General features: G+C 41.0%; 1 protein-coding gene across 1 annotated transcript; it reads right to left on the reverse strand.

Moving 5' to 3' along the window:
* Positions 1–5,485: 5,485 nt before the first annotated feature.
* LOC132993033 (cytosolic 5'-nucleotidase 1A-like) lies at positions 5,486–13,922 on the reverse strand. Its single transcript, XM_061062673.1, has 6 exons — positions 13,479–13,922; positions 12,250–12,417; positions 11,872–12,001; positions 8,655–8,777; positions 8,376–8,560; positions 5,486–6,979 (listed from the first exon to the last, which is right to left on the reverse strand). Exons 1-6 carry the CDS (start codon positions 13,590–13,592, stop codon positions 6,608–6,610), a joined length of 1,092 nt encoding a protein of 363 aa, XP_060918656.1. The 5' UTR covers positions 13,593–13,922; the 3' UTR covers positions 5,486–6,607.
* Between the last annotated feature and the right edge of the window lie 560 nt (positions 13,923–14,482).

Here is a 14,482-nt window from a genome sequence, read left to right on the forward strand (position 1 = left end):
AGGTAATGCAGCGCATTGAGTCAGCTGGGCTTAAGCTCAACAAAGAAAAGTGCTCCATCAAGCAGTGTCAGCTGCGGTTCCTTGGACACCTCATCGACAGGTCTGGTATCCAGCCCGACCCAGACAAGGTGGAGGCTATTCAACAGCTGTCCCCACCAGCAGACGTGTAGGAGTTGAAGAGGGTACTAGGGATGGTGAACTATCTGGGAAGATACATCCCCAACCTCTCAACTGTGGGACAACCGCTGTATGAACTTCTTAAAAACAAGAATGCATGGACCTGGAGTCACGCACAGCAAGCAGCCTTTGACCACATTAAAGAGCTGTTGACTACTGCACCAGTACTTGCTTACTACAATGTGAACAAACCTACTGCAGTGTCAGCCGACGCAAGCAGCTATGGACTGGAGGGGGGTGCTACTTCAGCTACACGGAGAGCAGTGGAAACCTGTGGCGTACTGTTCCAGGCGCCTGATTGAGGCAGAGACCCGCCACGCCCAGATTGAAAAGGAAGCTCTGGCTGGTGTGTGGGCTTGCGAGAAGTTTGACAGGTACTTTAATGGACTGGAGCAGTTCAAGCTTGTAACTGACCACAAGCCACTTGTGCCTCTCATCAACAGTCGCAGCCTGGACAACGTCCCACTGCGATGTCAACGTCTTCTCATGAGGCTCATGAGATTCAACCCAGTGGCGGAGTATGCTCCAGGGAAAACACTCATAGTTGCAGATGCCCTGTCACGCAGCCCACTGGCCAACACGTGTGCAGACACTGACAGGCACAGTGACGTGGCATGTTACGTTGCCCGCCTGGTCGAAGGGATTCCAGCCTCTGAAAGCAAGATGGAGGAAATAAGGAAGGCCACAGCAGCAGACTCTGAACTGCTGACTGAACTCATAAAGAGAGGATGGCCTGAACACATAAGCAAAGTTCCCATAAATGCTAGAGCTTATGTCCCAGTGAAATCAAAACTGTCAGAGTACAATGGACTCGTCTTAAGAGGAAACAGGATTGTTGTGCCAAGGTCAATGAGAGGGGAGATCCTTCTGAAAATCCATGAAGGACACCAAAGCATGATCAAATGCAGAGAGAAAGCAAGTTCATCAGTATGGTGGCCTGGACAAGCTTGTTACATCATGCCAGTTGTGCTGTAAGCTGAGAAGAACACAACACAAAGAACCTCTCATCTCTACACTGCTTCCAGAACGGCCCTGGAAAAGAGTTGCAATGGACCTTTGTGAGCACGAACACCAACACTACCTAGTGATCTCTGATTACTACTCCAGATTCATTGAAATACTGCACCTGCCATCAACCACGACCGGGCAAGTTATCCAAAAGCTGAAAACTGTCTTTGCAAGGTTTGGCATTCCAGAAGAAGTGGTGAGCGATAATGGTCCGCAGTTTTCCAGTGCGGAATTCAAAGAGTTCGCTAAACAGCTTGACTTCAAACACCGCACATCTAGCCCTCACCACCCACAAGGCAACGGTCAAGCTGAGAGAGCTGTTCAAGATGCAAAGAAAATCCTCAAGCAGGATGATCCTGTGATGGCTTTAATGAGCTACAGGTCCACTCCCTGTTCCACCACAGGATTCAGCCCGGCAGAGTTATTGATGGGGAGGAGAATTAGAACAACACTCCCTACTTTGGAGGAAAAATCTCACTCCAAAATGGCCCAGATTGACAGCTGTGAAAGAAAAGGACAGCAAGGGAAAGGCTAAACAGGCCTACTACTACTACAACCGCCGCCATGGAGCCAGACCCTTATCTGCCCTGCAACCAGGAGATGTTGTACTCTCCAATTTGGACCATGAGAAGTCGTGGTCTTTGCCTGCAGTGGTCTCAAGTGAGAGCACTACCCCGAGATCCTTTGTTATCAGGACGCACTATGGAGCAGAGCTGAGGCGGAACCGTCGTCACCTTCAGCCTGGGACGGTTCCACAGCCCACCCCAGCAGCGCCCTGTGAAGCGTCAGGGACAGGTGTTCGCTCTGACAGGCCCGACACATCAGACACTGTTCCTGTTTGTCAGAGTGAGGCTACCCCTCCGGCCTCTGTGCCTTGTCAGGCTGTGACTAGATCTGGACGTGTGTGCAAACCAATCAATAGGCTTGACCTATAGTCACACAACAGACTCATGGCCTTTGGGGGGTTGTTAAAAAAAGGGGGGGGAAAGAAAGTTTGAAGAAAAGTGTATTGTCACTGATGTTGCTGATGTTTATTTGTTGATAATTTATAATGGGAGACATTAACGTTGACAGTGATTTGAGTTTGTGAAAAGGTAAGAGTAACAAAACATAATTTTCTGAGTTTTAAAGAGAACAGTATGTTTTGAACTGTTTTGAGTTAAGAGATCTATAATAATATAAGTGCTGTCAAGATGGCCACTTTCTGTTACAGAGTTTTCTGTTGTTATTAAGATAATAACACAAAAAAAAGGGGGAGATGTCATATAATGTTGAAAATGGCTTGCGCACTATTACATGTTATACGGTTACGCCGTCAGCAGCGTACGTAAGGGTTCTCGCGAGAGTATACAGATGATGCACTTGTATCGTGATGTTGGCTGGCTACCGTGGATGTGTAATAAATACAGCTCCGGCTAAAAGTGCATGAAGCCTCCAGTGCAATCTTTTACAGAGCTTAGTGTTAGTTCAGGCAGGCCACTGAGTCACGCTCTGTTATCACGCCAGAGTTTCAGTAACAGCTGATCTCACGCAGCAGCATCAGCTGATGGCCAGCTGATTTGCTTCGAAGCGCCCTATTGTCCAAATAGTACATATGAAGCCTTATTTAAACTGCTCTAGCCTGCCTACTTTTGCTGCTCCCTCTGCAAGCTGCATTTGTAAGATCCGTGACAAACGCCAAAGCCGTCGGTAAATACTCTTCTTCTTACTCTGCTGCTCGTCATGTCGGTAGTGATGGCTGATGGTTTTGTTGAAGCTTCGACACTTAATTCAAAAAATGGTTCATTACTCGAGGCTTTCAGTGACACAGTGCTCGAGTAGACCATCTAGTGGTCAATAAAATGAAGTGCAACCGAGACGCGTTATTTACTACAGTCTATTATTTATTGGTTCATGGATTGTTTGGGATTTGATCCGCCATGCACATTCCTGTTCGACTGCACTAAATGGTTGTGTGGTTTCAAGCTGACACAATAAACTATAAAATAAAAATGAACTCATGTTGAAGACAATGTTTCTTATTTGGTACGTCTGATTGTAGTAGCCTATAGCTTTATACTTAGCCTGACATTTTGTGCTATGAATCATATCCTTCTCTTCTAAAACAAGTCTAAATAGCCCATAGCTTAGAAGATGTTGAATAGTGAGTGTTCAGTAGGCTAGATGTAAAATGTGATTCTCCTTTGAAATGTTTAAATGATGAGCTATAACTTTCAGCAAAGCCAGGAATTGAACCCTCGCTGTATTATAGAAAGCCACTGGTTTTCACTATGCACCACAAATCCCAAATACGTTCCTCCCCGGTTGTTTCACTTTTTTGACTATGGCTACTACACTCCATGATACTTCATCAACTCCCACCAATTTGCATGTTACAGCGCTTACATCAACTGTTTTCATTTTCTCAGAGTATCATGGTTTAATGTTAAAGATTCTTTAGTACTGAATGCACCACTGTCAAACCAAATCTCTGTCAGTCTCTATTTACTTCGAAAGCTCAACTCAGCTCTCCCTACTAGCCGACACAGCTAAACCAGTAACAGGTGCCCTTTCCGAATAGCCACAGTTCAGTATGCAGTACGTACTTCTCAGTATGGAGTTTCAGTATACTGAACTCTTGTGGTCATTCAGTACGCATTTTTTGTCTCCACCTCAGTATACTGAACATTTCAGCATGGATACTAACTTCCCGGGTTTCATGCAGTATGGATCGGATGCATCCTTTCAGGAAATGAATTGTATATTACCACCCACAATGCTGTGCGAAATTAAACGTAAATCATCACTTCACGTGCGCCTCCAAATCAAAACAAACCAGCATGGATTAATTGAGTACATTTTTAATCTAGAGTTAAAGTCCCGACTGAAATCACTACTTTTAATTAACAACAAAAAATGTAACAAATGTCTGCATTATTATAAAACCTTTCTCCCTCTATTTAAATAATGATTTCACTATTTAAATGCGTCTTTATTGGTTTATTTTACTTTATATTCTGTATATTACTGTCTTTCATTTGTACTTTCCTTTGTGAACTGTATGTTATTTAGTTATTTAATCTGTCTTTTACTTGTGATATATATATATATGTATATATTTGTGAGATGCTGACCACAGCTGTATATTTATCAGACTAAAGAGAGCATGGCATAATGTAGCAGACTCCCTGATCTGTATGGAAAGTCAGCAGCAGATGAACAACAGGTATAGAGCTAGATCAGTCACAATAACAACACATGCACACAGAACAATTCACAAATACATTTTAGGATTTCTATGTTAATGTGTGCTTGAGACCAAAACTGTTTTCTGTAGCTCTGCAGTAAAAAGGGGCATTTTGACATGCAGCCTAATGGGGATTTGTTTTATGTTTTGGAGCCAGCCTCTAGTGGACACTCAGGGAACTAAAGTTCAGTCAGGACCACTTTGTCAAAACTTTGATTCAATTATTTAGATTTGGCGGTATGGCTCTGTGAGGGATCTCCCTGCCTTTCCACGCGCTTACTTGGAAAGCATTAGGCAGGAACAGCACACATTACTGCCCTTCATGTGCATACAAGGAAAGCTATAAGGCAGGGAGATAAGCAGCAAACCCCCAAAACAACCATGTCAGGCAAATCTCCCTGGCCTTCCAAGGACTATGGAAGAGCCAGCAGGAGGAGATAAAGTACAAGTTTAAGTGAAAGAAATAAGCATGAGTGTTTGCTAACTACACTCGGGAAAGCCTAAAGAGTTAATGGAACCAATCATATACTGAAACAGTTATTTAAAGCTAGCAGATTAAAGCGCACTCAGCTTTTTGAGCATCTAAAATAGCTTGAGACTCAGGGTGGACATAGCGTTTAAGGGCCGATGATGACCAACGGCCCATAACTTTGAGCATACTGTTTTTTTGATTTACTGTAATTTGTTATGTTTTGCCATTAACAACTTTCTCTCAAACAGAGTTAAAACATACTTAAGATGTTACCCAAGGACACTTCAACATGTGCCTGAAGTTTGACACCAAGTCAAACTTGACTCTTAAGTTTGACTTGGTGTTTGCCAATCAAGGTAAATGTCTTCCCATCAGGGGGAGGAATTTACCTTGACTTTTACCTCGACCAGACAATTATGGCCTGGCTTTTTTAAATTTTCATTTGAGAAAGACTTGGCCAGTCGCTCTGGTATCTTAGTACCTTGCACAAATTATTTGCTCCTGCTATTCATTAAAATTCTTGACTGTTAAAAAAGATAAACCTCTTTTAAATTTGGCAAAGAAATTAAAACAAATTTGGTAGAGGAAAAAGGGAAAGAGTCTTGTTTTAAAGCAGCCATCTTTACTTCAGTCTGGAAACAGAAAAATTTGATTGCATAACAGTCCACGGTGCTCTTTTTGCCCAGAACTAGCCAGATTCCAAATGTGAGCAAGTGTGTAATTCAAACTTGCCTCACACTCACACACAATCAACAACAGGAAAGCAACAATAATGAGCCAACTCATTTCAAAATAAACACACAGGCAACGACAAGGGAGACAGCTAACTTTTGGCACTTCAGCAACAAGAAGCAGAAATTAATTTTTAACACACTAAAAACATTAATATATAAATAATTTGTAGTGCATAATAGTGACATCATACATTTTAAAATAAATATAAATTCAATTATATTACGATTTTACCAATTGAGCTATCTTAAAATACATTCATATACATCAGTGCAACAACTACATTTACAACATAAATTTGCCAACAACATGCAAGACTGACAAAGTAGTCCATAACTAGCAAGTAAAAGGCACCAGTTTTCAAATAGTCACAGATAAGCAGTAATATGAATCTGAATGAAAAGTGATGCCTTCAGTTGATCTGTGTGACTTCTCATACGCTAAACCAGACTTCCAGACTTTGACTACTGATTTCCTCGGTAACTTGCCCATTTCAATTGATATCATATTGTATTTTTCCAGGGAATATGGCAAAATGGTCCAATTAGAATATGACATTTTTCAAACTGGCAACACAAACATGTTCTACCTAATTCCAATAAAAGAAGAAGAAGTCCAGAAGAAAGCTTTAGTAAACGTTTTCTAAAGTATAAGTGAAGTCATGGTTAGAACTTAGTAGGTGTTTTAAAATGGTTTAGAATTGGATGTTTTGAGCTTTATGAACTGATAAAGAAACAAAACATGTATAAAACACCCCTCTGAACTCAAATATGATTAATCGGCAGAAATAATTAATATATGGTTAAAGTGACATCACATGGCTATAATATCATATAGGCCTAAACGTATTGCATCACTTGGGGTTTTCTTACTTTTCAACCCATGTCAGGACACTTTTATGGTTTGAAATACTCTTCTTATATCCTCTGCTGCTAAAAGCCAGAATGAAATGTCCCTTTGGGCTCCTGTACTTCTGCACAGATACATCCAGTCTATTTGGTTTCTGAAGACGTCTCTCTGTCTTTAATTCCTGTCTTGGTGATTCTCTGAGCTATCCCATAGGGCACGTGGCATGCTACTGTCCCCATTTCTGCAGCACCCTCCACATGAAACATCTGGTCATCAAAAAAAATGTGCGGCCTGATCTTCTCAAGCATGGGGCCTTTGGGTGCCCCTGCCAGAAACAGAGCCTCGTCAATTTCCAGACCCCAAGAGCGCAGAGTTTTTAGGGCTCTGGTACCAGAACTGGCTGCGCTGCGAGCTGTCACCAAGTAGGTCCGGATAGGGCAGTCCATGCGCTGGCCTTTGCCATAAAACTTTTTTTGCAGCTTTCCCAAAGCCTCCAAGAATCCTTTCAGTGGTCCCTGCAGAAAGTAGAGCAAGAAAATTAGCTCACAATCTCCAAATCTTCATTTATATAAGGTTCATTAGTTATAAAATCTACATAAATATATGAATCTCAAACAAAGTTCATGACAAACTGTGCTTTAAATGCAGAGTTTGCAGCTGCTTTTTTATAGCTAGTAGGAGTGGAGGAAAATATAGATACCGTCGCCTTGAGGAATGATAAGATGATCGAATCAGACTGGTGCAAAATAGTGCCAAATGTAGATATCTTCATTTTTAGAAACTATGGCGCTCCTAGCATATCTCCCTGCCAATTTGACTCACCTCGTCACTACGCTATGTCTCTTTACCGTGGAACTACGGGCATGAGTGAGGGACAAAAGTTATTTGGCCAAAGAATAGTTTGACAGAGGGATAAAAGAAGAAGAAGACAGCGGGATAATGTGTAAAACTAATAAATATATTTATCCCGTACTTTACCTTTTTTAAGGGTTTTTTGTATTACTCGAGAGTTAATCAAATGTTGTGATGCATCATCATATCATAACTTCTGCTGACCCTAATGGCTTAGGTCTAACCTTCAGACACAATGGCAATCAATTGTTTTGGTAAGATTTCTGAGGTCTGGACATGCGAAAACAAAAAGAAGTCAAATATGTAAGAACTAAGCAGACTGAAGAAACCTGCACGTTTGCTAGATGTACTTGGAAGAAAAAACAAGCAAAGGCAAACATTACAAAGGATGTATCCATTTCAGTTGACTGCTTTGTCTATCTTTGACCTCCTGTACTTGATGTGCAAAGTTTTCCTGCTCAATAATGGGATGTTTTTGGCATTTTGGGTATGCTTATTTCCTGTTTTGATTTTTAATTTTTGTCTTTAGTTTTACATACTGTATTAATCCCTGAGGGAAATTCTGGTTTACACTCTGTTATTGAGAAACACACATGCACAAACAGGACCTGTGGACATGCATTGGTGGAGAGATGTCACAGTGGGGCTGCTACACATTGCTACGCAGGGAGGGAGCCAGAGCTGTTGGGGGTTTTAGTGGCAGTAACCTACTCAGGAAGTGACCTGGCGCCTCTCCAGCAACCAGACCACTTCCATATTTTTGTCCGCACCAGGACTTGAATGGCTACCCTCCCGTTTCCAACCCAAGTCTCCACAGACTGAGCTACTGTCGTCCCAAGTTGAAGTTGTCTGGTCAGTATTTCTTGGTCACTTTTTGAAGTAAATATCAACATGTGTGCCCCATTTAAAAGTGACCTTTGGGCTACAATTTTGTCATATTTAATGCTAAATGATGGTCAAAAAATCAAAACTAAGTTGTAGCACACCAGAACTCCAACTTGGGTTTTGAATGGATCCTAAATGCACTGAAGTCATGATGTCACTGTGTGTACACTGTACATGGTCAAGAGGCTTGTTCTCGTGCGCCTTCTCGTGCTCGAAGAACTTGTCCAGTCCATGGGCTTTGTAAATTCGCTCCGACTCATCAGAGAAGAGGACGGCATCTCCATCGAAGGCAACACGCAGCTGAGTCTCTGACACTTCTGTGATCTTCTCCTGGGTGAACATGGTGGCTGCTGCAATACCTGTATGTATCATTACAAATCAAGTTTTTATATGTTCATTATACGTAACAGTAGCATTTTTAGACTAGTGCAACATCCTCTTAGCACCATGTACCTTCCTCCAGAGCTTCTCGAACCTTGATTGGATCAGCAGACAGGTAAAGGTTAGTGTGGTAGGCCTTTAAATATCCTATTGGACTGTTTCCGCCTGTCATGCAGAAACGTTCGATGAACAACTCTGCAAAGAGGAGAATTAAAAAGTTTAGAGTATCATGAAATTGAAATGTGCCAATACTGCCTCTTAGTGGATTGTGGCTGTATAGGAGATATATCAAGAAAAAGGAAGCGAAAAAACCCAGAGTGTCATGAAAGAAAATAGCCTGAGATCTTGGCTCAGTCAGTGCAGATTTTTCCTACATCAGTGGGTGCTTGGTGTTAGACTGCCAAACCTCCTGCAAGGAGAAAAAATGCAGATCCCCAACTCCCACCCCTTTTTCCCTGGGGTCATATGTGGTGTGTTGATCCCATTATTTACAACTGTGAGTCCCTTTTATGATTAAAAAAAAAAGACCCTGATTTTTATCATACCAAGATAACACAAGTCGCTGAAGTATTTAATTGATCTCTATTTGAAAATTCGTTTTCAAGTATGATTGTCTTTGTTCTCATTTTTTGCAACTTCTGCATTCAGTTTGAGTCCACTTGTAAATTAAACATTCTCCTAGAACTTATTTTTATTTTTCCAGATTGTAAAAAGCTTGGCCTAAAATTGTAAAATCTCTTCCTTCACGAGTCTTCATCTGCCCCCGACATTCAGAAACAAACATTAAAACATTAGACCAGGTTCTGGACATGATTTGGTGCTTTCTGTGTGTTCAGAAGTACCTTTAGTCTTCCCTAAAAACATTAAAGCAGCTTTATTGGGCCTGGCAGCAGAAAGAAAAAAACATATTCTCAAAGACACCAACCCCAACCTGCTTCCCAAACTTTTTTTTGGTTATTCAAATGGAGGGACTGTATTCTAAAAACCAACATTTTCTGAATTAATGGATTCAATCCTTGGGCCCTTCTTGTAATATTTGGACTCTATTTAACAGCGTCTTTTCGGATACTGTTTTCAAACAAATAGTTCAATTCTAGATGTTTTGTTGTTGTCTTTTAAAAATAGATTCTGTGTCATTGTGTGTCCTTGACATGATAAAGATAAACTTCTCCCGCATGCCCTCCCTCCTCCCCCCTTGTCAATACTAATATTAAATAGCTTCTAGACAATTACATTTTTCTTTGTAATTCTTCCTATTATTAAACACAAGAAGTATTTTGTGACATTTAAGTGGACTGTATGTACATGTACTTATTTTCTTGTCTGTGTGACCTTTGGCACTTTCCTGGGACGGACACTGGGTCACAAGGTCTCACAGTGCGGGAATGGAGAGGACCAGCTGTGAGGACCAGAGCAGCTACAATCCACACAGTGACGGCACATTGCTTGATTCAAGACCACCCACAGTGAGTGAGTGAGTGTCTCATTCTAGGGAAGTGAAGTAGGTCTTGCTATTTTTTTCAGGAGAAAACCCAAATTCTTTAAAGCCTGTGCTACATCAACAATTAAATGTTCAATAAATTAGACTAAGTGAACTGTGCCAACAAACCCAAACTGTTGGTGCATGTAGCAGTGCATGAGTTCCCAAGTCAGAATTCCAACTTCAGGGGCATTCCTGATGAAGTATTAGGCAACTCCGGCAACTCGGAATTTCTGACTTCTGAGATCAAATGGAACTCACCTACAAAATAATTCTGTTTACTTCCTATATAGAGTCTCTTGCTATTATCCACCTTTCCACTAGATGCCCTTGTACTTTCTCCCCCGTCACACACCTGTTACCAGTTACAATCTGGCATGAGGTAAACCCCACATGCTCACCTGTGTCCATTCATCCACCAGCTTCTCTCATTCTATGCTGAACCTTTCCATTGGTTAGTTACCAGCACCCTTGTTATGCTTTGCTGCTTTCTTGTTTTGTATTTCCTCTTTGCTGTTGGACCAATAACGTTTGGTGGTACCACTTTCAACGATGCTTTAATATTTTATAAATGCTCTAAAAAGATGTTTTGAAAGAGCAGGGGCTGCAGCTGAAAGAACAAGCCTAACATATGTACAACATAAGAATATAGGCTAAATCCAAGCAACATGTTAAATGAATGCCCCATCAGTGCCATAGTTCACACCTCCATTTGAGCATTTACAGTCTGTGGTTATTTGCCAGCTTTTGGCCTGAATAATGTTTTTAGTTTATCAAGTCCCCAACTTGTGTTTTTTTTCCATCTAGATGGCGATTTTCTAGTTTTATTTTGAAATAAACATACTATTTAGACACTTTTTATGTAATTCTGTAACGTTTCCTCTACTATGACCTGCCATAACTGTTTATTTATTGACTGCTCTTTTTGGAAGTGCTTGTGGCGACCAAATATTGACTAAAGAAGGTAATTTTTTTTTACTTTTTTTGATCTATCATGTTTCTGTTATTGATCATGTTTAAGACTTTGGGCTTTAAGTTGGATTCACAATTTATTATGGATAGATGATATTTGTTATTTATTCATTTATTTCTCTGTTTATTTATTCTGATCTGATGAAGGTGGTTGGTTGCAGACTTGCAGCGACTCCCTATTCAAGATGTATCATTTAAAAACATCATTAATGGATATCTATTCGCATTTTCATAATTCCAGACTCTGAAGTATGAAAAATACTTTTTCAGAACTTTTTTTTTTTTAAATCAGTCAAACCATCTGAAAATGAAGCCATTGACTTGATTGCCAAGAGTGTTCAATGCTGCAGATGATGCAAGCAGCTCAATAGCTTAGCCTAGCACAAAGTCTGAAATAAAGGTCAAACATCTAGCCATGCTATATTCAAGTGCAACAAAGTTTGCCAATGAGCCCATGAAGCTCACTTATTGACACGATAAACAATGATGAAGCAAACATCATGAGTTGCATGGGTTTTCTAATCGTGCTCTTAGCAGGTTAGAATACAAGCACCTTTTTCCAAATTGTAGAACTACTACTACTTAATTTCTTTAAAGACATTTAGAAACTACAAATCTTTTGAAATGTCCACTTTTCATGAGCCAACATTTGTTTCAAATGATTTACAGTATCTGACTTGAGATGTTTAACAGTTTTTCACCTTATAGTTTTTGTTATTGATGAAATTTGCTGATGCTCTTATTTTAAGAAGATTTAGCAGCTTGGGCTCAAGGCTACACCAGACAAAGTGTGTTACACAAACAAGCCGTTGTCTTTAGTGTGTTTCAGTTACTCACGGTGATGATTGATGGTATTGATGAGTCTTAGGCCGACGTATGCGTGGTTGTTGGTCATGAGCACAACATCAAAAAGCTCCTCGCTTTCAGGGTAAAGCTCCCTCAGCTGAGTGTTCACAGCCTCCAGAGCCTGGCAACACGACAAACAATGGTTTTATGTTAAAAACGAAGAAACTAAACAAAATCACTGCAGTGTGGCTGGAAGCATGCGTTTGTTTGTGTGTGTGTGTGTTTGAGTGCGGAGGTGTTTAAACCTTATTACTCATTCACCGCCTCCAGAGACACGACCCAACATATAACACAAGACATTTCTCTGCAGTGAGGTTGATGTAGTGGGTGTGCTTGTTTCTCTACCTCTTCCCTGACTCTGACTCTGACCTTGACAAAGGAGAAGGCAGGTCCTGGGCTGAAAGGCTGCGTTTCATGCTCCACCTGATACTTGATGTACTCTTCCATGCCTTGTTGCTCGTAGATCTGTTGCTCCTTGTCCATGTTGAAGAGTACCCGTGCAGACACAGCGATGGTGATGGCATTTTCTGGCTTTGGCTGCAGGACAGAGTTAAAACATTCTTAGATTACACACACACACACTGTCATATTATTGGAATTGTGGGAGCTGATGTTTTTTGTTTTTTGTTTAAATAAAAAGTAATGACATTTTTTTGGAGAAACGCGCTGATCCGACAGTTCCAAGTAAAAAATAAATGATTCAAAGGCTTTATTGCCTCTGCCTGGTATACAACGGAGTGTGAACTGGATGACAGAACAGAAGTGACAGTGATATGAAATACTTTCCTCTGCAGGACTCTGATAGTGCAAACACACATACCAGACCATGTTAAGGGGCAACAGCACAGAAGACAAGCCACAGTGTATGAAAAGAACTATGTTTTGACTGATCATTTTGTTAATCTTTAGAAATTCCAATTATTTCTACTATGTTGAATGGTAGGCTACTTAAAATAGATACTCCAAACACTGTACTTTTCAAGATTGCACACAAATAAAGCTGTAAAAATGTAAGCTATGTCAGCCTGACACCTGGAAAACAAAGATGTGCTGGGTTAAAAAAAAAGTCTTCCCTAAATAAACTTTATGAAACAAACAATTGTATTCATCAAAAACCTATGACTGAGACATCTCTGTGCATCTTGCAAGTTTCCAGTGCTAAACTTGTGGTAAAGTTTTTGTATTTTGCTGCACACTTTCCGAGTAAGGAAATCAACACGAGCTGATTTACAGACCACCCCTGCATCTGATCAGAAACAAGAGCCCTGTAAGCGCTTTGCTCAAGCTCTATCTGACACAATGAAACCTCAGAGAGCCTCTGTATCCTGTTTCAGCTGACCTCAACTCGGTTTAACTTCAATTTCATTGAGGCTTCAAATGCAGCACTTGCCAATACGCATGGTATCAACCCTCCTGTTGTTTTTGACCAGCTCTAGACTTTGATCAAGTTTAGCAGTCTCTTATTTAATCATGTCACATCAGTCTTAGCCACAGTAAAACTAACAAGCCTCCAGTGAGCTAGCAAGTAACAGCAACACAATTCAGCTTATAGAAACTTGCAACTGATGCTGCATAAGGAAGGCTGTATGGATACTCACTGGTTTAGGTTTCCTGGTGGGGGTGGAGGGTTTTAAAGCCACACTATCCTCCAAGTGGGTTCGGTTGTCCTGTCCACTGACGGTCAGAGTTTGACCGTTGTTAAGACTCATCATATACTCTTCGGCTCACTCCTCTCTTGTTTCCCACAGGTCCACACTGAGTCCTAGTGTCCCTCCCCCTGGATTGCTCTCTTTTCTAGTTTCCTTCTCTTTGGCTGGAGTCCCCAGAAAAACTCCTTACTCACTCTCTCTTGCACATTCACTATTTAAAATTCAGCCCTGGTACACTCAGGAGATGAGATCAGACTGAATGCAGCAGCAGAGCCATTCTGATGAATGCAGGGAAAGCAGAGGAGTGAGATGTCTCACAATGAGAGAGATTCTGGTAGATTTAGCATCCTCTTATCTCCAGCATCATTCATGTTATAGTCCTTCTTCTTCTTCTCTTCTTGTCCTTTTCTGCATGTTCCTCTCACACACACACACACACACACACACACTGCTGACTTCAAGCCATTTTGCATCCTCCCCCTTTTAACCCTTTCTCTGCAGCTCCAGCAGCAGCCGAGCGTGTGATTTAATGTTTGTGACATGTGGCTGATGCACCATATTTTATGTTTTGTCAAAGCTCTTGAGTGTCTCATATTGCTCATAATCAATTCATGCTGCAATTCTTCTTATAGAGAGGTGGAGTCTTAACAAAGAGGTAAAACTATTTTCTACATGACTTTAATAGATCACTTAAATGGAGGTTGGTTACTATTCTTATTTTGTATACTGGTATTATTAGCAGATCAGGGTATTGTGTCTCTATGTGTTCTTGTCTCTCACTTGAATGCTTTCATTTCATTTCCCTGCTCAGCAGTGTGGGAAATGAGGTCCATCCTCGGTCATTTATCCCCTTCTGTGCACCTGATGATAATTTCTTCCCATGTAAACCCCTGCAGGATCTTCGCATGGATTGAATTACGGAGCAGCAGTCCCAGTTGCCAGGCAACGGCAAG

Source organism: Labrus mixtus, chromosome 18 (assembly GCF_963584025.1).
Source record: "Labrus mixtus chromosome 18, fLabMix1.1, whole genome shotgun sequence".
Classification (NCBI taxonomy): Eukaryota; Metazoa; Chordata; class Actinopteri; order Labriformes; family Labridae; genus Labrus; species Labrus mixtus.

Excerpts from the sequence above, each read along its gene's own strand:
- LOC132993033 (XM_061062673.1), bottom strand. The coding sequence starts at position 13,592 with ATGATGAGTCTTAACAACGGTCAAACTCTGACCGTCAGTGGACAGGAC. Across the intron at positions 8,561-8,654 it reads TCGAGAAGCTCTGGAGGAAG|GTATTGCAGCAGCCACCATG; the intron begins GTACATGGTGCT and ends TGATACATACAG. Across the intron at positions 6,980-8,375 it reads AGAACAAGCCTCTTGACCAT|GGACCACTGAAAGGATTCTT; the intron begins GTACAGTGTACA and ends TACTTTCTGCAG.